General features: G+C 34.3%; 1 protein-coding gene across 4 annotated transcripts in view; it reads right to left on the bottom strand.

Annotated features, from left to right (window-relative positions):
- The window catches only part of LOC121853809 (endoplasmic reticulum membrane sensor NFE2L1-like), a 99,616-nt gene that overhangs the window by 20,724 nt on the left and 52,853 nt on the right, over positions 1 to 26,039 (bottom strand). For all 4 annotated transcript variants that reach the window (XM_042348184.1, XM_042348186.1, XM_042348185.1 and 1 more), the window contains exons 3-4: positions 21,231 to 21,359; positions 18,682 to 18,763 (exon numbers count right to left, since the gene is read on the bottom strand). In XM_042348184.1, coding sequence (XP_042204118.1) covers positions 18,682 to 18,763; positions 21,231 to 21,359 — 211 coding nt within the window. The remainder of the gene's footprint in view (positions 1 to 18,681; positions 18,764 to 21,230; positions 21,360 to 26,039) is intronic.

Raw genomic sequence — 26,039 nt, 5'->3', positions numbered from 1 at the left:
GTTATTAGTATCAATACTGTAATAGAGTACCTGTATATGGCCTTTATGATTATTTTGTTTGTACCTAGATGAGTAGCCCACACATCACTCTTTTTACAACACAGCCATTTATCCTTTTTTCTCAATCATACATGCCTTTTCCTGCTATGAACCAGGGTGGCCAGTCCAGGTCTAATCTCCTGAATCTTAGAAGTCACTACTGTGTGATCTACCGGTAACCCATCCCCTTTGCAGGAGGCTCATCCACCAAAGGCTTGTTCCACCATCATGAAGTGCAACTGATAGTGTAACAATTTTTACTGAAAATTGCATAAGGACAAAAGTACAAGGAAGCAACCCAACCCCTCCCTATACAAGACTAATACTGTAGTTTTTATTTTTAGATAATTTTCATTCCCTATAAATTAAGGGATCTAATTCTTCACGGCATGCAACTCATTTTTCCTCATAAGTACTGTACCCTCACTTTCTAGAAACTTACAAAGACCCCCACAAAAATCGGGTGTTCTCGCACAGTTTTTTAATACTGTACTGTATTTACTTATTTACAGATACTATACCAGAACAGATCAACAATTAACAATCAGACACAAAAAGTTATATTATTCAAGACTTTACACAACCTTACATTCAATTACTCATGGTACCCCCAAGTAACTGTCTGAGAAAGAGGATATTACACTCACCATACAACATCTTAAACACACAAAAGGTTTTAAACTTTCTCAAGATTATGCACAGTTTCACACATACAGCTAAGCAGCTGATATACTCTTCTGTGTGTTGTTATTAAATCTTGCACTAAATAATTTTTGTTTAATTTCAAATACTGTATAATACAAAAAAAAATTATCTGGTTGAAAAAAACAAAGTTTGTAGCAAAGTACAGTATTAGTCTGATAAATTCACAAAATCAACTTTAAGTTCCTATTGTATATGTTGTACAGTACACTATGTTCCTATTGTGTATGTTGTACAGTACAGTATGTTCCTGTTGTGTATGTTGTACAGTACAGTATGTTCCTGTTGTGTATGTTGTACAGTACAGTATGTTCCTGTTGTGTATGTTGTACAGTACAGTATGTTCCTGTTGTGTATGTTGTACAGTACAGTATGTTCCTGTTGTGTATGTTGTACAGTACAGTATGTTCCTGTTGTGTATGTTGTACAGTACAGTATGTTCCAGTTGTGTATGTTGCACAGTACAGTATGTTCCTGTTGTGTATGTTGCACAGTACAGTATGTTCCTGTTGTGTATGTTGTACAGTACAGTATGTTCCTGTTGTGTATGTTGCACAGTACAGTATGTTCCTGTTGTGTATGTTGTACAGTACAGTATGTTCCTGTTGTGTATGTTGTACAGTACAGTATGTTCCTGTTGTGTATGTTGTACAGTACAGTATGTTCCAGTTGTGTATGTTGCACAGTACAGTATGTTCCTGTTGTGTATGTTGCACAGTACAGTATGTTCCTGTTGTGTATGTTGTACAGTACAGTATGTTCCTGTTGTGTATGTTATGTTTCACTATTGTGTATGTTGTACAGTATGTTCCTGTTATTGTATGTTGTACAGTACAGTATGTTTCCTGTTGTGTGTATGTTGTACAGTACAGTATGTTCCTGTGTGTATGTTGTACGGTACAGTATGTTCCTGTTGTGTAAGTTGTACAGTACAGTATGTTCCTGTTGTGTATGTTGCTGGTACAGTATGTTCCGTTGTACATGTTGTACAGTACAGTATGTTCCTATTTATTGTATGTTGTACAGTACTGTATGTTCCTGTTGTGTATGTTGTACAGTACAGTATGTTCCTGTTGTGTATGTTGCACAGTACAGTATGTTCCCGTTGTGTATGTTGTACAGTACAGTATGTTCCTGTTGTGTATGTTGTACAGTACTGTATGTTCCTGTTGTGTATGTTGTACAGTACAGTATGTTCCTGTTGTGTATGTTGCACAGTACAGTATGTTCCTGTTGTGTATGTTGTACAGTACAGTATGTTCCTGTTGTGTATGTTGTACAGTACAGTATGTTCCTGTTGTGTATGTTGTACAGTACAGTATGTTCCTGTTGTGTATGTTGTACAGTACAGTATGTTCCTGTTGTGTATGTTGTACAGTACAGTATGTTCCTGTTGTGTATGTTGTACAGTACAGTATGTTCCTGTTGTGTATGTTGTACAGTACAGTATGTTCCTGTTGTGTATGTTGTACAGTACAGTATGTTCCTGTTGTGTATGTTGTACAGTACAGTATGTTCCTGTTGTGTATGTTGTACAGTACAGTATGTTCCTGTTGTGTATGTTGTACAGTACAGTATGTTCCTATTGTGTATGTTGTACAGTACAGTATGTTCCTGTTGTGTATGTTGTACAGTACAGTATGTTCCTATTGTGTATGTTGTACAGTACAGTATGTTCCTGTTGTGTATGTTGTACAGTACAGTATGTTCCTATTGTGTATGTTGTACAGTACAGTATGTTCCTATTGTGTATGTTGCACAGTACAGTATGTTCCTATTGTGTATGTTGCACAGTACAGTATGTTCCTGTTGTGTATGTTGTACAGTACAGTATGTTCCTGTTGTGTATGTTGTACAGTACAGTATTCATACTATATGAGAAAATGAGTCACTTAATATGGCACATCTCCAAGATAACCAAAAACAAATTTGATACTAAAATGACTTGGATTAGCAACATGCACAATAATCCTAAGCAAGATTCTGCTATAATATACCTTAACTTCAAATTTTAAATTAATCCATTCAGTCTATGGAAAGTTATAAAGGACATACAAAGGCTGCCATAAACAAACAAATCAGTTTCATCCCCAATCTTCTGGTGAAGAGAATAAAAAAAAGGAGGAATTTTTAAAAAATACAGTATCATTCACAAAATACAAATTGAATAATTTAAACAACATGCTGGACACAAATTTTATGTTTAATAAAGCACTTATAGTGCTACCATATGATCTAGAATGTAACCTATTTGGTCCCATAAGAGTTCAATCTCATTTAGTCCCCCATTCAGGTTCTTTGTTCTCTGTGGGGCTGCGGTAAATGTGAAGGCTTGCACAATGTCAGCCACATCATACTAAATACATTAAGGTTCAAAAAGAAGGTTCATATAGTGTGAATTTAACCTTTACTACTTTTAATCATACATTATTCTTACCCCAGGGACTCCCAAGCATCTTTGGCAAGTCATGAAAAAATGTGCACCAAAAAAGTGAACTAATCTGCATGTTTAAGACAGCAAGGAGCACCCTAACCCTTCCAACACCAGACTTGCCTCTGAGCCACTGTGGCCTCTCAGGCTGCCATGTCTGTACACCATGATAACCTTTGACATCAAAACACAAAACTTCCTCAGTCCAACCAACACATGATCTTATCAAGTCATCAAAATTGAGCATAAGGTAAAATCATATTCTCTATAAGGAATAAAGCATTCAATTAGCATATTAAAATAACAGAATGTAGAAAAATAACTGATTCAGGCTTGGGTGAGCGATATATGAAGAGAGAAAACAAACTGTACAAAAATAGGGTAAAATTCTCTGAGCTTAGTCAAAACGACGCCCTGCTGCGAGTCTGATGTCTCTCCCCACGCCTCGCTCATCGGCAAACCCATGGTAAGATCACTTATTAAATGTGACCATATTGGTGATTAACACCCAAAAATTATCTACGATTAAGGTATATACTACAATTAACTCCTAACATATATTAGTCTTTGTATTACTATTATATTTTGTTACAATTTCAACTAGAAATACCCAGTATTATAGAACAATCAGCTATTCCAAGATATTTTTGGATATGCTAAGCTTCTAACACAAAAAGCTTCAACTGTATATTTGGTGAAATAATAAACCACTTCACTTACAAAAATTATTCCAAAACACTATACTTTCTAGTTCAGAATTCTATTGACAATTAAATTTCAAATACTGTACATTAATTTAATTATAAGATATCAAATATATTTTTCAATTAAATAAATAAACATAACCAATGTAGTTTACAAACTTACCCTCTCGACAGTGCCCTCCTATCATTAAATCAATCCGTAATGGTCGCTCAGAGCCATGGTGGGATAATTTTGATACAGGTGTGAAGATATATGACATAAGAACCATTAAATCTCCAACATGCCCTTCCAAATAGTTCCTCAGGTCCCCAGCTGCTCTGCCACCCACCCACAAGCCAAACCCACCTTTTTACCTCACAACATTTTGTTTTCATTGTTCATTCTCTAGCCTTCATTCTTTAGTAATCATCAACAAACAAATATATATATATATATATATATATATATATATATATATATATATATATATATATATATATATATATATATATATATATATATATATATATATATATATATATATATATATATATATATACATAACTTTAAAAATAATTCTTCCACAATTTATAAAAATAAATAAAAATGTATACATGGACAATACTACAGGTAAGACCTTCTTTGACTGAATGTAGTGAGACAATTGAGTGGGCCACATTCCTGGTTGTAGTGTCCCCAATACCTGTGAGCCTCTGTACAAGGCCTAAGGCACAAAATTCAAAAGCCATTAATCATAGGCCACCAATACTGCCCACCGACCCCTAACTATTGTCTCCTGGACCACTACCCTCCTCCAACTGTTGAACTCCTCACACTACCAAAAGTAGGAAACTACAGAAATATCTGAAGCTCTAGTGTGTGTGTGTATGTATATATATATATATATATATATATATATATATATATATATATATATATATATATATATATATATATATATATATATATATATATATAAAAGCTCTGTTATCTGGTTATCTGTTCCTATGAATGTAAGTAAGTAAGTAAGTATGTATGTATGTATGTGTGTGTGTAGCTTAATGCATTGTGGCCAGAAACATGAGCAATATACACACTCATTTCCCTTTCATTTATGGACAGTCATTCATTCAATCACCCTTTTCACTATCTTCAAAAAAGAATATGTGTTCTGCTATGGTGTTCCCCTTCCACAACAAGGCATCATATCAAGTTGACTCATTACTTCACAACAGGGTAGGAGTAATTGTGTTTGTAGTTTAATTGAAAAGTAATCAAATACTGTACAATATTCTGTGTAATTTTAATTTGTATTTGACAATCTTTCCAATAAAGTAATTGCAATTATAATGTAACTGTAATTGGCAGCCATCAGAAGAAACGAAGGAACAGGTACTTATTGATGTCAAGGAGATGATTTACCAATTGAAGGCTGTTCAGGATTGGTCAGCAGGGAAGGATATGAATGCTAAAGAGTCTCTTTCACCAACAAGATCGATCAATTCAAATAAACCGAGGCTTTACTCCTTCAAATCATCAACATAGTGTCAACAAAACAAGCAGGAGAGCAGGGAGCATCATTGTGGGTCTGATGCTGCAGCAATATGTTGAAGAATGGACTATGCCATTCTCAAGTGATCCACTGCTCTACTGGAAGGAAGCACCCTCAATTCTTGCTCTCACTGAAAACTCTTGCAAATGAGATGATAGGATGTACTGCCACATCTGCTCCCTCTGAGCGAGTCTTCAAAATTACTGGAAATTTGTTCACTCCAAGCAGGTAATGACCAAGTGTAACAGGGATGTGTTTGAAATATTGCCTCCCTTGCAGGTGATAATGCAAAATAAAAGATTTTTTGATCACAATCATGGACCAAGCAAGACCAAAAGTATAGATTTGTGATATACCATTTTAGATAAAAGAAAGTAAAGTACGTAATTGTGATTACAGTATAATGCTAATTGAAAATTAGGAAGAGTTAATGTAGCTAACTGAACTTTTTGAGGTAATTGTAATTGAAAATTGGGATAATAAATTTAATTTGAAATTGCAATTGATTTAAAAAATAATAATGTTCATGTATGCCACACTAACAGCCTGCTTTCACTGCATAGCCCACCAGCTATTTATTCCATACATTGTCGATCAACAACTTAACTCCATTTTTATCCTTCCAACCTTCCTCAAGGACATGGATAAAGAATCCAACATAGAACTTGATTTTAGGCATTGTCTTCCATTTGAAAATGATCATTGGTTTATGCAAGTTCCATCAGCCCTGCATGTTAGTACCACCATGAATCTGTTTTTTTTGCGCCTTGTACTTTTTACTAGCATGGTTTATGACCCTTTGGAATGCACCATTTGGTTGCTGAGCATTCCTTCCATATTGCCACCAATGTGAAATAATGGAGCCATGTTTCTACTAATGTCTACTCATGAATTAATTAAAACTGGCAATTTTGTCAATTAATAGTCATGTGCAATAATTTGTCTGCTACGGCAGCACCACACCTTTTCTTTGCATACAGCTGTTACACCAACTGGTTGTTGCCTCGAGACCTTTGCCTGACTCAAGAGTTTCCTTTGGCCCACTTAACTGCATACACATGTACAGGGTATTGAATTTCTGGTGTCAATGTAGCCGTTCTTATGAGTTTCAAGAACCCAATCAAATATATGTTTCTCAAGACCCAGCCCAGTGGACAGTGCCTGTTCTCAAGACACATTTGGTCTTAAGCATCTATGTCCTCAATCACCAGCACTTTAAGTCACAGTAAAGCTTGTCACTCTTACTCTTTCCAATCCTCATGAATTTCCTCCCTTTAATTGTCCTCAACTGATCTCTCCTTTACCCTACAACTTAGTTTCACATACAAAATGGAAACCAAGTTCCTTTCACTAATCATACTTTCAATCACTTACAGTTCCTTTCACTCATCTTACATTCATTAACCTACTTCTTATCACTCTAATTATATCCAAATACATTCAAATATCCCATTGTGATTTTCTTTTCTTTCTTGTAACCCAAAATATCAATGTGGGATACTAGTGCAATGCTCCAGGACAAAAAGATGGTGTGGATCATACCTGAGTGAATAACTTACTACCATATGTATTAAGTCTCAGTACAGTACTGCACATCAATTTCACTTTCCTAACTACAACTTGATACCCATTCAAGCTGGGTCAACAGGGCATGTCCTTGGTATGAACCAGACCACTAGACAGGAAATGCTCGTTGTATTCACTCCACTGCCACACCCTGCCTAAATACAATATTGTATGTACAGTATTTAAATATTGTATACTGTATTCATATTACTAAATAATAATAAGTCTCAGCCTTTCAATAAAAGAGAATATGATAGCCATGATATTGCACTAATATTACAGTACAATAATTTTATGATCTCATAATTGAATGGAAAATGAATCGTCTTATCCTTTAGATAAAGAAACATTTTGTTTTTCCATTCTGTACCCTCCTCATACAACTTAAAAGTACATAGAATTTTGTTGAGTACATGATTATATTGGATGGTTTTCAGCATTTTTAATGCACTAACCCTCTATAATTGCAAAGAGAATATTTAATGATATATTTCTATGCTACAATTGATAAAATCATGATCTGTAACTTTCAAATTGGATATAAATTTTTGCACCATTATATTAAAAAAATAAAAAATAAATAAAATAAAAAGGCAACACAAGAATATGGATGAACTCCAAAGGAAATCTCATTAACACAACCTTGTGCCTCCAACAACTGTTCCCATCACAATCTGCCACAATGAAAATTGTCTCAAATGATGGCTAATCTCGTGACCAAGTGACAGCCGAGGTGACTGGTGCCCCTTAATGATACATCCATTGTAGTGACATTCTCCCTCACCACAGTAATCCCCATCGTCACATTAAATATTTCAATTATAACTCAAATAAAGACCATAGTTGCTAAAATAGTAATAATCATTGTATTACCTGTAAGTGAATGGCATTTACTACTGTATTCAATTTCAATTTCAATTGTTTATTCCTTGATAGAGGAAGCGGGATCCTAGTGCTGTCACTAGGTACCCCTGTTACTGTATTCTTAGAAAATCTTTTTACCTCCCATTGATAAAATATCTGCTATGTATGGTAATTTGTGAATGGTGAGAAATAAACCCATTGATTTACAAGAATTTTGTGAGAACCATGAATGAATAACCATAAAACATGAAGGTGCATGTGAGCTAGAAGGAATGTACAGTACAGCAGCTACCAATGTATGAAAATGCTAAGACTACCTGAACAAAGATATTATCTATGGACCTAGGGTTCCTCAAAACATTAAAATATGAAACACTGATAGAAATTAGTCTAAGCATGTGCAAACTGAAGAGACCATCAGTACTGTACTGTACCATAGTACAGACTTAACAGCATTTTGCATTAATTACCCCAGTGAAATGCTCATTATTTATTAATGTAAATAAAAATAACGCCTCTCTCTCTCTCTCACAAAACATCAGCTTTGCTATTTTAGTACTCCACAGAACAAAAGTATTGTAAGTAACTTAATCTCGCGAATTAAGGATATACAGTAAAGTACACTATAAATAAAAAATATATTCAGCATCTCAAACTTTAATACCAAATTCAAAAGAAAAGAAATAGAGACCAAAGTATATAAAAAAACACACCCACACCAGTGAAGATAAGAGAGGACTCCCAAGAGCGTCTGTCACGAACGCTCTCATGATTAATGGTTGGTGTCCATCGTTTACCAAATGCCTGACCCAATCCCTGCCACACTCAGCCCTACAGACACACTATGTGGGTCCCCTCAATGGAAAGATTTTATATTTAGGCCATTTCTTAATGACAGATATAACAATAAAAGTGAAAATATGAATTATTTTTATATACAGTATGTGCGAAGATTTTATACTCTATGGTCACAAGACAAATAAGATATAAATATTGAGGTCTTTTCATAACACACAATGCTGTGCCCTTTTAACTAAAAAATATTACTAATTGTACCTAATGCAGCACCATCTTACTGAATTTCACATAATATCTAATGAATTGGCTGCAATGACCCATACAGAGTATTGTAGTGATTAATGATATTATACACATATCTAGACTCCCATGCATTCCTAAAAATAATACTGGAATGTATACAACCCCTCCAACTCAATAAATTTTTTATTAAAACTATGAAGTCAAAAGGTCTGATATAATCTAAATAATTTAATTTAATGATTTTCTTATTATTATTTTCACTTTAGTGGGTACTTGTTCACACACACACACACACACACACACACACTAAAACCAAAATTTTGCTTCAATAAACATTCTGGCAACCAACTGCTATATTCTAATCTTAAATCATTTTTCTCTTTTCAGTGTTAAAAAAGGTGTCCATGGTCACTGACCATACATTATCCTGTATTTGTGATTAATGATGGTGCATTGTCCTCATCCCTTTAGCCAACCTCTCAACTAAATCAGCCAAACAATTCCCAGAAAAATGATTCAATGGCCTTAATACTGGCATTCAAAGTGCATAATGCTCATATTCAGCTTGAACCAGACCCTTCTCTTGACTTAGATATAATGCTTATTCCAAAGTAACCCCCCCCCCCTGCCATCTCTCTCTCTCTCTCTCTCTCTCTCTCTCTTACACATACATTCTGTTAACAAAATATAAGTAGTTATTAAAAACAGAACTATTTTCCATTCTTAATGACAATTATGGATCAACATAGCTTCTATACATTGCATTAGAGTATGTTCTTCCATTAGCATAAGTAGTTAAACTATAAACCATTAATCTTGGAGAAGCTGAGTATCAACCTGATTACAATCAAGCACTTTGTCCTCCACACTTTTTTTCTGTGACCCTTTTTACCGCGGTCAGATGGAAGTCCTTATTGAAATTCATTACTTACCAATACTTCATTTATCACCTGTCACTATACTAGCCAGACCACTTCCACTATATTCTAGGGTATATTTGTTAGTTCTAACTCATTTACTTGGGTTTCCAAATTCTGTTCTACAATCATACAAGTACTGTACAGTACATGTACAGTATACTGAAATCTTACTAATACGCCTGTATATCTTACGGAACTGTCACAGTGGTATTGTACTTTTATGTGTACAGTACTATGTTTACAATCACATAAGTATATTTATAATGACTATTATATAAGTACAATACAGTACAGTATTGTACACAGTATTCATTGTAAATTATCATAACAAAATACAAGTACAGTATTCTTGTTTACTACAGTTATCAATTTATCAAATGTTTACTGCCATATTACATAGTACATTCTATGATTCGTATTATATCAAGGTAGTGTATGTTTGCTACCATCAAATTAATAATTAAGAGTTTATTCTCATACTAATACAGTACTGTACTTGTACTGTTTACCATTACAGTACTTTGTACTGTATTGTATTAATATATTCAGTGCTTACTATTAAATAATATGCTCACTGTTTACCAACATATTGTATTAATATATTCAGTGTTTAATATCACACTAATACTGTAATGTATATCTAGTGTTCACAATCGCACTAGCATGTTCAATTCTATCTTTCATATTTGTATATTCAGTTTTCACAACCATATTAGTACAGTATACATACAGTATTTAATGATTACTACCAGACTAATATACTTACTAGCACAGTATATATCATCATAATAATAAATTTAATTGTTTACTGTCATATTCATGAGAATCTAATTTATGGATGAGGTTTTGAGAAAAAGGTTAAAAGAAAAGAGAAGTGCAAATAGAATAATCAGATGAAAAAAGATGCAAGCTCTCAATAACAACTTAGATATCATAGATTGACACCTAATTAACAACTGAATAAGAGAGATGCACAGGTAACTGATGGCAGTGAAGGAGTTCCAAGCCTGGACTTGGATGATGAATGGACCAAATAATAAAAGGTTAGAAAGGGAGGAGGATGTACAGTACTTAAAGACCAATTTTTTTTTACTAAACACCCAGCAAACTTAACCCTAATAATCAAATTCAATCATGAAGGACTCCAGAACAAGCCGTCAGGTATTGAGAGGGTTTTCTTTTTCTCTTTTTTGAGGGGGAGGGGGGCATCATTATATGGCTGAATTTGTTGAAGGCAACCAAAGATTATCAAGACAAAAAAGAAGCCACTAGCATAATGAGTACTGAAAACTGTCTCAATTCTGTGACACTTATGACACTCGATACAACAAAGGGAACAGATAAATCTGATCCCGTTTATTCTAGTCCATGGAAAATGCATCCACTCCTGCAGAAACCTCCCAGGGAAAGAATCCAGGATAAAATCTCCAAAACTTAATTCCATTTGGATGTCATCTTATTACCACAATATAAACTGTTGACATAGGTAAGCAACCAATCAAAGAGTGTTTGGCCACAATTGGACTGGACTCCAGCAAGAGAAGCAACACATCCTTATAAATTTCCTAAAAGAAGAAGACCTAGAGGAACATAGTCATCTCCCATGTACCCAAGAAGTAATTGGGGCACTGACACCTCCTTCAAGATAAGAAACCAAAAGAACCTAAAATCAATCTCCTGCATTCTCAGAAGCTCCATGGAAAAAAAATCCATCCATGTACAGACACATCCTTCCAAACAAACAAGTTACAGCTAGGAAGTATCCAATCAACTAATGAAGACCACTGTATTCCATCTAAACACCAACACAATGTCAATCTGTACCAATGAGGCAATGGAACAAATACATCCCTTAGGCTCACTGTAAGAGATTGAGTTGGCTTCAAACCCACCTCTTCACATGGATAAGGAATGCAACCCTACAGCAATCAACTGAACAGTCTAATTCAGAAAATTAACATATTCACTCCCAGTTTTCCCATGAAAACCTAATTATAGAAGAACCTGACAAAACCACCATAAACCCTTAGAATGTTCAAATTACTTAAAAATGGACCCATCTTGATTTCCTATAAATGGGACAGGTAGCCATCCACTGAAACCTCTACATTCAATGGTCAACACTACCTCTGCTCCCCAAAATTGAAGAAGAAACATAGACTAGGTTCATCTTAAAATCAGTCAAATTGGGTAATGAGGTACGGAATTAACTTCTACATTTGAAAAACAAGAGTTCTATGCAGAAAAAAGACTCCTCAGATGTCATTCTAAACTCTCACAGTATCAGGAGGGACTATCAGCAGTGTGATTGCAAGGGTTCACATAAAATGAACCTCAAGACCTAGAGAAGATTAAAGATCACAATATTGCTAAGAAAAAACTTCCTACAGTCACGAACTGAGAAGAAAGAAAAACAATTCCACAGCCTAATCACCAGCTTCTGAATTCAACACAGGAATAAGGTGTGCTGCCTTGGCAAAATACGCTGGATCTATAGAAAAAGCCACAATTGCAATAGCATCAAGTAATACAGTATAGACATCAGAGAAGCAGATGTAGAGCTACATATACCTGTACAAGCATGAAGTATTCACCCAAAATAAACCTGAACCCAACTTAGTTCCAAGCAAGGAATCCCAAAAATCCTTGAACCAGGATTGAAATGGTCAAGGTAAGGATTCAAAACAAACTGAAGCATGAAACAACCACCCCCCCCCCACAAAAAAAAAACTCAGATTAAAACTGGACTAAAATGAAATTGAGCACAGTAGGTAATCAACCAAATTAAAAGTTCCAAAAAGTACAGCAATGATTCATAAGCAAATCATCACAGCACCGTATAAGAAGTTTTGGCAGTCAGTGTCTACTTCAGTATTCATAATAAGGCTTTAAAGTTAATTAAACAATACAAGCTTCACAAACCTATTACAAGCTAAACAATACATTTACCAATTCATGCAGCTCAGAAATATCATTGATCCACATATTTCTAATACATATTCCATAATTTTCTTTAAGCCTTCTGGGTAGGAAATTGAAACCCACAGATACACATTTGGGGATGAACAAAGAAACTAATATTATGACTCTGACACCAAATGGACCTTCCACTCAGCCTTAATCTGTGCAACTATGACTTGCCCACAAGGCAGAAACCAGAGCAACCCCTAATCATCTTACACTAACTTTACTTTGTCCCAGACAATCAATTCTCTATATCCACCTCTCAAATGTTTTTGTGCACTTAAAAAATCAGGTCAACAACCACAATCGATAGCATAAGGACACAAAAAATTTCAAATTCAATCTTCTTAAAACTAACCTCCAAGAATTATCTACAACAATCCTTTACAATTTGCAGAAATATTGTTAATTACTGAATTCTTGGGTCCTTACAAAAACAGAATGGTGAATTGAGATAGTCTGAAATGCACAAGAACAACATGGGTAACTGTTGCACTAATCAGTCTATTTTTCCTCCTTGGAGAGGAAGACAACTACTAATCTTTTCCAGTTTGAAGTAATAGCACTTATGTTACAAGCAGCAGAAGTATTCAACTTATACTGTAATTTGACAGCTGATGATGAACCTTTGACATGAAAATACGGTCATAATTGGAGGCTGAGGTGGCTGAAGATGGTGTATCCTAATCATAAAGTGGTACAAGAGTACCATGATATATAGTATGCCTGTAACTTAAATTTACTGTTCTACATTTTATCTATTGATGTTCCGGAAGAGGAACAGTTTACTGGCACATAAGAACCTTAAGGGTGTCATCCCAGTGCAAACAATCAAAATATAATGAAAAATTGGATTATCTGAAAAAAATTCCTCAGAACTCTGGCAGCCTTCAGCTACATCAATGCCAAGTATGAACCATGTGCAATAACATTTTAAACCTTAAAACAATTCATAGAAAACCCTAACCCCCCCCCCCCAAACCCCCTTCCACAGTAGTCAAGTGTTGAGTGATCCTCATTTTGTTGTCATCAAAATAGTGTCGCATGCAAATGACATCAGCATTTCCAGCACATAATGCATTTGTTTAGTAAATGTTCAGATTCATATGAATTACTGGATTTCTGCATGTTTAGATAATGTACTTATTAATTATGTGAAAACAACAACTGTATGGCCTCAACCCTTTTATCCTTTAGATGCAGTTACTTGATAATGGTGAATGTATGAGTCACCCTTGTTGTGGCACACAGCTACAATAACTACTATTACAAAGCTCGACACAACCTACCACATATGACTTTATTGTGACTTTCTTGAGTCTTTAGGTGAATACTGTACAGCAACACAACATTACCATAAAGTATCTTCAACTTTATATTATTAATCCTTTCAAAGCAGATAATGAGGCCATGTAGAAAATACTAACAATTGGGAGGTTAGGAGTGTCAGGAAGTGGACAGTGTCAGAAAAACAAGGCCTCTCAGCACAAAATTGTCGAGTTAGATAATATAACATGATTTCTACAGCAATTTGGACTCAAGCAATGGAAACTGGACCAAGTTACTCCATCATATTATGGAATTAATGTACCTGAGCACAGCTATGTTAAAAACTGAAATAATGAGCGACAAATTAAATTAGAGCAGAGAAAACCATGTGAAAGGAGGTAAAAATGGGGATTTACAGAGGAATAACTGAACCAACAGTATTGTACGAGTCAGAACACTTTCTAGTTACACTAAGAAAAGGCAAGATATATGCAAAGGAATCATATTTTAAAGATCAATATGTGGGGTGAATAGAATACAAAAGACTATAAAGAAGAAAAAAATATATGAAAGTGTAGGAAGTGCAAGACCAGGAGTCAAGCAGGATATGCTTAGATCATGTGGACATATTGAGAGAATGGGAAGAGAAAATTGGTTAAATGTGTGCTGTATAATATAATACACATGTACAGTTACCCACAGATATAGTGTTCAACCTCTCAATGGCCTTTCCGAACAAGTGGCCAACAATACCTGTATATTATTTCGGTAATATTTTTTCTCAAGATTTGTGATAAGCATGTTCAGAAAGGCCATCGAGGGGTGGAACACTATGCCTATGGGCATCTGTACAACAGAGAAGGGATATGAAAGAGGAGAGGAAGGATGGGGTATGGATTGGAAGAGATGAATTTTGCTAAAGACAGCAGCTAATGTATTGTGAACCCCATATTCAACCTGTAAACGGTAGCCCAAAAAGGATTACAGAGCATAGGTAAAAAGGATGTGTTTAATATACCCTAGGGGTTAGGATATTGTGGAAGTGAATGTTACAGGGTATTTCCAATATAGTACATTGTTTAAGTTTTGGGCATGGGAAATGGGTGCAAATTGTGGATACACTCTCATACATCAGTTCTCTTCCCATCAGAGATAAAATGCTGTACCAGTGAGCACATAATATGCTTGACTGCCCCTAAAAGGTTCTATTTTCTCACAGTCTAAGATGAAGTGTTCAAGTGTGTTACACACTTTACATTTCATATTGTTCACATTTGTGAGGGGGCATACTGCCAGAGGAGCTTATATCCCAACTTTTTTCTAGCAGTTACAACATCTAATAGTCTACTGATCTTGTTACTTGTCCTATATACACGTTTTACTTGATACATCTCATCATAGCAGATAATGGATTGACAAGTGCCTGTTTGCACTTGTCTGCTTGCTTCAAATTCATCAGCAAATTCTTCCAGATTATAGTTTTAAGGGTTCTGGATGCCAGACCTAAATTGTAATGTATTTGCTGGACACAAGTTTAGCTTGGGCATCAACTCTGTCATGTTCATTAAGGCCTATGTGAGATGGGATCCAATACATGCTTATTTGTGTCTGGTTTTAGAGACAATTGTGTGACACACTGAGTTGAGGATGTCATGAGCAAGTAGTGAGGCTAAGGAATCAGGGATGATAATGACTCCAAGTTTCAGGGCTGTGAGTATGGCAAATAGTTCAATTTGTAGATTGAATGGCAAGTTTTAAATTTTAATTATGTTCTTCATTTTAATAACATCAGGCTGACACACAATGACAGCACTTCTACAGGCAGTATTAGGGAATCTATTAGTGTAGATTGTCTGTGTAATGTTATTTTCAGTCTGCAGATTAATTATGCATGTGTTCAAGAGCACTCATTTTGGCAGTGTGTTAGAGAGAAGGAATGTGTCAGCGAGGTTGGAAAAAATCATGAATACAAAAATGTACCAAAAATAGATTGTTTTTATTTATATCAATTTTTTTTTATGTTGATTTTATTAACTTTTTCATCATTTACCAGAATAAAAAAAATATGTAACAATACCTGTATTTTCTCCATCTACAGCTTATTGAGGGTTAAATGAAAGAAAATTTGGGTATCATACATTTTTAAGACAGAGGTACACTTTATCCATGTAACTTGACATAAAACTGATAAATTATAGCACATGATTACAGCTTACCAATATCTCAATTAATCAATGGCATTATTAGCCAAAGGAACTTGAAATAAATCTGAACAAACTTGTCTTATTCACATTTCTTTACATGCAAACCTTCCATTGTACAAGAAGTGAATAAGGTTTCTTAACTTTCATTTTTTGGTGTTGGAACACCTGTGTGGTTTAAATGTCATTGGTGATATGTACAGTACAATACTGTAGTCTACCGAGTCACGGTGTGTTGCCAAGCCGTGTGCTACTCTCAGTTGAACTCATCCCTCACACAGAATATACCCCTTCTCTCTTAATTTTTCCTTTGTACATTATAATACTGTACAGTATATCATACAGCAATTAATTATTTATATGGCACACTAGCACATTGAGATGACTATTCTGTAAATTCTGTGGTTACTTACATAACAGTGGCATAGTACGCACTTGTGGGAGAGGTGACGGACATACAGGTATTATGGTGTGGTAGAAACTTAACATTTGTGGGGCACTTTTGTTACTTATACTGTTATAGTTATATTATATTAGATGATTTTAACACTATTTATGCATTATATTTGGATACACAAAGACTTGGTATAAAACAGTGGATGATGCAGACGAAGTATACAGTATATGAAACAAATGACGTATGTGCACACTAAAATTTTTATTTCTATACCCGTATTTGTTAGCAACATACAGTACAGTACTTATATTATGCAAAATGACAGTTATCAGTACAATGTATGACGAGGACCACCTGTATATCCTAAATAGTTGTAAAATATCCAATATGGCTATACTATTGCAAAGAATTTCAAGGGAAAAATACAAATCTCAATTATTGGTAAAAAAAAAATAATTTAAATCATCATTGTTTCACTCTAATGTAATTCATGTATTAAAATAGATTTATTTAAATCGTAGCAACCCTGGTGTGGAGTCAGTTGTTTGAGTGGGAATGTAGATGTTGTGATGGGTAAGAGGGGATAAATATTCAAGAAGCAGTGGTGTGATTGCATGATCAGTAAAACTAGTATTGTGAGGTTATGGGTATGGCCATTCTGCTGATGGGTAGGACCTTGTGGTGGAAGGAAAACACCATAGCAGAGTACCTCAATTACTAGAGGTGGAAGGTAATAAAGTAAAATTACTTTGTTACCGAGCTCAATTTTTTTTTTTTTTAACAAATAAGTTACTTGAAAGTAACTTTTCTTCTCAGTACATTTACTTGAGTAACATATTAACAGCTCCCTTAATTTGTTACTTATTTTTCTGGGCCTCTCTTTACCTCATTACTGCATTCTGGATGTTTCAGCAGTGTGTGGTATTTTTCCAGACAATCAAAACTCAGCAATCATAAATCAGTATTGAGTAAATATGCACTTATCAGCATCAACAGCATGTGTGAGATTGTGCAATGAACAGAAATTGTTTATGTATAAATTGATGGATTGACCATCCTCATAATGTAGCACAGGTACTATATATGTACCCAATATAATTATTGGTGTTTAGGTTCTTTAAGCAAATAATGCTGTGTATCATTTACTTTATGCCTAGTTTGTTATTATCACCATCATCAGGACCTTTTTCCCTACAGGCCCTTAGCAGCTCCCTCATAAATCATATTTATTTAGTTTGTTGAGTATGGTACAGTACTGGCACTCAGTTTATATAGTGTACAATATTATGATGGTATATTTACTCCAAGTATTGTACTGTACTTGAGATTTTATAAACCTTAAATGTTTTTTCTCTTTACTTATCAATAGTACTTCTACTTTTACATGAATAAGTTTTCTCAGAGTATTAGTACTTTCACTCAAAGCTTTTTCCAATACTTCATCCACCACTGTATGTTACAGCCACTAGAAAGAAATTATAACTGCAAATGTAAGAAAATTTTAATTGCTCTTCATTACAGCCACCATGTGCTGAAGACAGTGAGATACAGACTGTAAGATCAGTGGATTACTTGATATAATGAAACTTATTCTAGCTTTAAATTATTTTCCTTGGGGTTTTCAACAAAATCCATAAGACAAGGTTTTCCCTAGAAGTAAGATGAGATGATTCAAGATTGTACGATAGAATAGAAGAGAATATTCGGGTAAAGAGATGCCAGGGGTAAGCCAAGAATAACATGAGGAGAGGGTGTAAGAAATGACATTAAGAGTTTAAGAACCTGGTCATAAAATAATAATGATGATGACGCTGATGCACCAAAAATAAACCTGACATAAAACCTCTAACCCAAGTATGCAGTTTTTCCACTTACATTACAACCATCTCAAGCAGATTATCCTAATTACCTGATCTTTATACAATACCTAAGATGTCAAGAACAATTATTATCTAACAGCTGAAAAAATAATACACACCAGTCATTTTAAAGGAAATGGAATATTCTCCTACCTGTCACAGTAGTTTAAAAATCAATGAATATTCACCTACCTGTCTCAGAGTCAATAGTGAAATTGAGGTGTAAACACAAGTTGTCATCAGCCTTTTCATCAATCTTCGTATCACCCTTTGGCTGCAAATTAAGGTACACATTAGTTTATAATTACCGACAAGTACTCATACAATTCCTTAGTCAATGCACCATAACAACCTTGTGAGTCTGTGGAGAAGACCAATTAGTTTGTTTTTTCTGTAATATAAATTAAATTCAAGATTATGTTAATGTAAATGAACTAAAATTAAATTAGAATTCCTCATTTTATAAAAGACAAAACAGTTTTCCTCTTATTTTATAAAATATGTGTTCCTGAAAATTTTTAAGTGTTTAGTAATTATGTAGAAAGAAACTTATCAAACCACAGACAACTATTATATACTGTATCTGTAGATGTGTTCCTACTGGGAAAAAAGTGGCCCAAGACATGATAAAACTAAACTAAAAAATGCATTAAACATTCTCATTAAATCTGTCATGTAGATCCACAATGAAAACGTGGATAAGATAAATCTTGATAAAATCACACGGGAAAAGGGAAACAACGGAGCACCTTAGCTTTTGTCTTGAATAAAGACGAAAGCTAAGGTGCTCCGTTGTTTCCCTTTTCCCGTGTGATTTTATCAAGATTCTCATTAAATGTTTATTACTTCATACAAACAGATACAGGAACATATAATTTAGTTTAATAGCATCTGTAAGACTTACTAATGATCACATCTGTCTGTCTTCTCCCTAATGATAGCCAGTGGTGTCCCTTCTTCTGCTTACTAATGTTTATGGTATATGTACTGTACAGTACTTTAGTTATACATCTATAAAATTTTGTATTCATAAAAAAAATAGTATACTTGTATACAGTATTGTTTTCATATACAGGTACTGTATATTTGTTTTAAATTATCGAAAACTGTTAGCTGCATTAGTACCATAAATATAAGTAAGTAGACAAAACTTCATTATTAGTTATTCCTGCCACCATCTGGCTACCTCTCAACATTCTAATGTTCACTGTTTTTGCCAAGTAAAATATCTTTCAGACATTTTGGTGACTATTGTACAATATACATACTGTACAGGACATCCATACTTAAGAGAGATGGTGCTCATTTCTCCATAAGGTACTGTGTAAACATTGCATGAAGCAGCTTCAAGCACACCTTAAACCATTTGGTATGAAATGGGCTCAAATCTTTGGTTTAATTTTCCCAATATAAATTTCAAAAGATACTGGGCTATTTAATCAATCAGACAATAATTATTAATGAACTCATTACTTCTCACAAATGTTATGATTCACTCGATGTTGCTGGAATGTAAACAAACCCATATACAGTACAGGTAACTTGCTTAGTACTGTAAAGTATAGAGAAATCTCAACTTCCAAAGAGGCTGTATTCAATGGAGTTATCTAATGTACAGTTTTCTATACATATACCTGTAATGATTTACTTCTTTGTTATTTACAAAGTACTGTAAAACTAATATTCATCTGAGTTTATGCGAGAGTGTGTGGAAGCAAAACTAGACTTAGCAGGTACAAAAATGTCTAGTTTTCAATAAATCTCTGGTTCTGAGACCAGTTTCAAAGGTCTGTACCTGTAATTGTTTCATTATGCATTTTGCAATATTCTGTATTGCTAGATTGATAGTATGTCTTTGGTATTTAGTTTGACTAGCTTTGGTTGTGCAAGGTGTGTAAGAGTGCAGCAGTGATATTGGATACAGCTCTCGGCTCCTGTTTCAGGGGGTCGGTGGTTCAATCCCCAGGCACTCCTAGTTCACCCAACTGTAAATGGGTACCTGAGTTTACAACTTGGGGAAGTGAATGTGGTCAAGTGCAGTACCAAGCCATGCTGCCTCCTTGTGTATGAAGGCTTAGTATACAGTGCTGTATCCACACTGTCCCAAATGGGCAGTCATGCCCAGGCACCCAATTTCACTTTAAAGGTCTGAAAATCAGCCCCCACAAACACATCCTCCCTTTATAACACTATTCTATGGGATAATCACTCACTATAAATTGTTTTGCTTTAAACATGGCTTTCATGGAAGACATCTACTGTACTGTACTGCATTTCTGTTTCCTAAGAAATCTTCAACTTTTTTCAAAACACCTTTAATTGTGCCAGCAAAAAATTTCCATCATCCCTGACCACCACCACTGTTTTGCAGCCATTTTCCACATTTCTGCGGGTTAGCTGTGATTACTGTACCTGTGCTGTACCAGATTGCAGATTTCCAAGCTGTGCTGTCTCTAGCAGCCTCTTTCATCATGTTCGTATCTCTGAGGTATTGAATTTTACTTACTGAATAACAGTACTGTACTACAAATTCTTTAGCATAAATGTAAAATGTTTCTTTTAAAATATGACTTATTTGTGGGAAGTAATTAAGTAAATCATTAACTAGGATAAAAGATGCTATTTAATCAACATAAAATTTCATTCAAACAGTATTTTCTTATCACAAAAGACAGCCATTCTGTACAGTCATCTTACATAAATCCAATCAAATAAAACAATAGAGTAGACTAGTACTGTACCTTCTTCCCATGGTCCTTGTCCTTGGTCTGAGCATCATTGAGAGTCTCCACAACTTCATCTTCATAAACTTCCCTGGGCACTCCCAAATCAACATCTTGCTTCCATAATGCTTCAATCAGAGCCAAATCCTGCAAAATATAATTACTGTAATTTCAATTTTTATAGCACAGTAACTATAATTTCAAATACTGTAGTGTACAGAACTCAGCTTTGTACAATGTTAGCATAATTTATGGTGCAGCAGGAGTCATGTGAAGCAAAGATCCTGATTCTGACAAAAGTGTGGATAAAAAAAGATCTATACAGTAATCACTAAAATTACAGTATTTTTTTTTTTTTTTTTTTTTTTTAGGGATTAGCCCACCAGGCACAGGTCACTGACCCACATCGGGGCCTAGGGAAAAATTAATAATAATAATAATAATAATAATAATAATAATAATAATAATAGTAATTCATAGTAAATAAAATTTATAATAAAAAGTAAAATAAAATAATAATAACAATAATAACAACACTGTAATAATGATAATAAAGAAAAAAAATAATAATCATTAGTGAGAAACGCTATATGTACAGTATGTTGTGTTGGCAATCGTAAGAGAAACAATTGAGATCCTGCAATTGTTTGTAAATGAGGCAGAAAGACAGATCAGCAACCTGGGACTTGGTCACAATATTCGTGATACCATATGGCAGCAGGGTCTACCATTAGACAACACATTATGCTTCCAATATTTTCCCAGGCGGTAGTACCTCCCTGTTTGGTAGCTGCCTACTACCTGGCTGTACAGAGGACCCCTGATATTTGTCTCACCCTTGTCACTTATCAACTGGGAACACTTTACCATTATTCATTGTTTATTCCCTGTATATTCAACAATTATACAGAACTACAGAAAGTACGGTATCTGTCAATCAAAAATGTACTTTATGAAATCTATTTTACCTAAGATTAGAGCAATCAAAATATGAAATTTCATAATATACAATCATTTTATTTTATGTAACATTCCACACCAATTGAGCAATTAGGCAATTGGCTCAATGACTACATGGTTACAGTGACAAGTCAACTGCTGTACTTGTCGTCATGTTAGTTTGAGGGGTACGTTTTATGGTGCCTAAGCACATTCAGCTAGGCTAGGTTTCTTTCTCTCAATTCTTGACCCTTACTTTTTTTTCTCTAGCTTATGCAGTGGAAACTAGAATATGTGATCTTGTTCTGTTTGATGTCATCCATCTGTGTACTGTATGCAATGTCAATGCCATTCTTGGCTCAATGTTCTTGTAAAAAATATTATGAGTTATTTAATTATTTAATTTTGTACATATTGTAAACAAGATAATACGTGTAAATTTGTTCCAATAAAGGCACAGGTACAGAATATGTTTACTTGTTTTAGAACCAAATTAACAGTTGGCAGCAATGAAACAACCAGTCATTTCACCACCTCCTCTCCCCAAAATACTGGCTAGTTTACAATAAAAAATATTCTCTATCAACAAGAATACCCCCCCCTCCTGTATATTAATCTCCAGCCATTTGCCGTCAGCAGCTGCTTTATCCCACCAACTATGTCACATTAATTCAATATTGTCTATGATTCTGTATATATATATATATATATATATATATATATAGGGAAAAGAAAACACGAACTTCGTGTTTTTTCTTTGTGGTTATCAGCATATACCTGGAGCATATATATATATATATATATATATATATATATATATATATATATATATATATATATATATATATATATATATATATATATATATATATATATATATATATATACAGGGTGTCCCATACATTTTCATACATAGGAAAAATAAATTTTATATGAAAATCCATTTTTATTTATATAATATGCTCTACATGACTACCATTCTGTTGAAAACACTCTTCAATGCGTGTCCTCCACTGCTGAAGAACACGTTCAAGCACAGCTGGAGTTATGCTTGTAATGGCGTTGGTGATACGTTGTATGGAAACTTATGGGACACCCTGTATATATATATATATATATATATATATATATATATATATATATATATATATATATATATATATATATATATATATATATATATATATATATATATATATATATATGCAAGTAAATCACTGTAGGTTTAGTTTTATGAGAATTAAGCCAAAGCTTGGCATTTAACATGAAAGCTATTTCAAATAGTACGATGCTGGTGACCACGATATGTAATGGAAAAGAATCTACAATAGTGCTGTACTTTGTAATAGGGGAAGATATCGATCGCTCTTGCTTTGTGAATTTCATTTATTATATTAGGGTGTTGATACCCCCCAAAGTAAAGCCTGCGTGCATCCCCGAAGGAATGTTATAAAAAACAAGCGTCAAATTCACGTAAAATGTAATGACAGGTTAAGTAAGGATGAACATATTATGGAACATGTCAAAATAAAAAGAAAAAACCGTTACTTCTACCAGGTTGGCCGGTCGGTGACAAACAGGAAAACTTTCTACTAAAAATTTAACCTTGACTGATAAAGGGGTAACAAACAATGTAGAGGAATACTTAATCTAACGTGTACTGTACTAAGATACAAATATTACACTTCTCTAACAATTATTGAACAAAGTTTACGTTACGGTCATGTTTAGTAGGATTGCGTCATGCTGTCAGGATATTTATATAAGCTACGGCCCCGGAGAGAGCATAATATACACGCACACATGTCCTGCACCAGCTGGACTAACAGAAAACGAGCATCACATGATAGAAAACGACTTTTTTATTCCACTGAGACGATGATACTGAAGCTTTAAACTCAATTGATCTCTCACATACTATTAATAATTTATCATTAATGACATCTCTACACTGTAGAATACCGCATATAATATATATTTTTTCATGACACTACAAATCTAAGTATTATGGCTAAAACTGAAAGAGCTTACCTCAATCTCATTTTAGACTGGGGACAGTTATCACGTGAAGGCAATTGTCTTCACGTGAATGATATATAATTATTATCATCCCCTCGACAGGTTATGAAGTAACACTCACACACACACACACGAGGATGGCTAACAAATAAACTCAACCATTACATAAGTTGCGTTAACAAATGATTCAACAAACCTGTAATTCCATCTGACACCAATTAAAATTAAAAACTATAAAAATCGTAGTAGCATTTTCATTTTCCATTATATGAAACAATAAAAATACAAGTAGCGTAGAACAGTTAAATATGCAGTATCGAACGCTCTCTCCTTGCAAGGAAAATATTTCCTATTGAGCTAATACGCATTATAAACAGACCTTCAAGATGTTCACGTGAGTTGTTAGTGTTACAATGTAGATGTACACATTAATAAGATTTATAAGGTAAGATATTTAAGCGTGTATTCTTAAGACACTGAGCATTAACGATATATATATATATATATATATATATATATATATATATATATATATATATATATATATATATATATATATATATATATATATATTACATCACTGATATACAGTATATGTTTGTGTGTACCGGGTATGAATTCATGCTGGGTGTTATCACAGGTAGAACCCTATGACTGAATAAACAGTAATAATTATTCCTTTGCAATAAAGCTGTTCATACCACGGTATATTCTAAGTTTAAGCTGTTAACTTGCCCTATGTTTTGCTTCGCCAATTCAACTTTTTTACGCTCTACGTTTGGTTTCCTAAGAGCCCATCAACTTTGTAACTTTCATTCAAGACCACATGAAATTTGTAGGGTCTGCCAATGTTCGATTTTTCTTCAAAAGTATTGACAGTATATACCGTATTAAAGTACCATAAAATATTTGTGGATAGGCCTACCGGTATCTGTTGGCATTAAAAAAATGCAATAAAACTGCAGAAAAACAATCGATCAATTATTTTGGAAATAAGTATTGATGCCTTAATTCATGTTTCAAACACTATTATGGTAAGTGTGTTGAACTCCGCTGATGTACAATTGTTCATAATTATATTACAGTACTCACCTAAGTACTGCAAAGTTCATCCATTTTCTAACTAGTCCGGAATGTCGTAAGATTGTATTAAAAACATCCCATATGAATACAAACTAAGTAAATATTCATGTGCATATCCAAAAGTAACAACTAATTCACTTTTTATCTGGACTATAAATACCGACATTCATATTACTGAACATTAAAGTATAGTACACTTCCTTTACCGTCCACCAACAACGGTTTGTCACACTAGGGTCAAGGTGGTAACATTAAGGCTAAGCTGTCAGTGTCATACTAGGTCGGGATATATCACACCAAAACGTCGATTAAGTGCCATTTCTCGGCTGGGGTGTAGCACAATAGGCTGAGGAAGTGTTACATTACACCTGGTGTTACACATTAAGCTTTAGGGCTGTGACAAGCTGGGTTTATCATACTAGGGTGAAGAGTGTAATACTAGGCTGGATATATCAAATTAGGTTACGGGACTGGTAAAGTAGACTCGGGTACAGTACAGTATATCAACATGAGCCTTGGGGATATGAAACAATAAACTTGAGAACTGTCATACTTATTAGGCTGAATCAGATTATGGGAAGCATCGCTAAATTATAAAAGTGTTTCACAAAAACATGTATCACACAAAACTGAAGGCATGTCGTCTGAGATGAGTGTGTACCAGGCAAGCCTAGGCGTTTTGTCACACTAGTGGGTCACACAGGTCGAGGTGGGAGTGTTATTTAGCTGGAATATTATTACATTTATGTCACAACATTCCAGAGCTGTATTACGCTAAGCTGGGTC

Source organism: Homarus americanus, unplaced genomic scaffold (genome assembly GCF_018991925.1).
Source record: "Homarus americanus isolate GMGI-L3 unplaced genomic scaffold, GMGI_Hamer_2.0 scaffold18703, whole genome shotgun sequence".
Classification (NCBI taxonomy): Eukaryota; Metazoa; Arthropoda; class Malacostraca; order Decapoda; family Nephropidae; genus Homarus; species Homarus americanus.
Note: the sequence above shows the minus strand (reverse complement) of the source record. Positions and strands in the feature narration are given on the sequence as shown.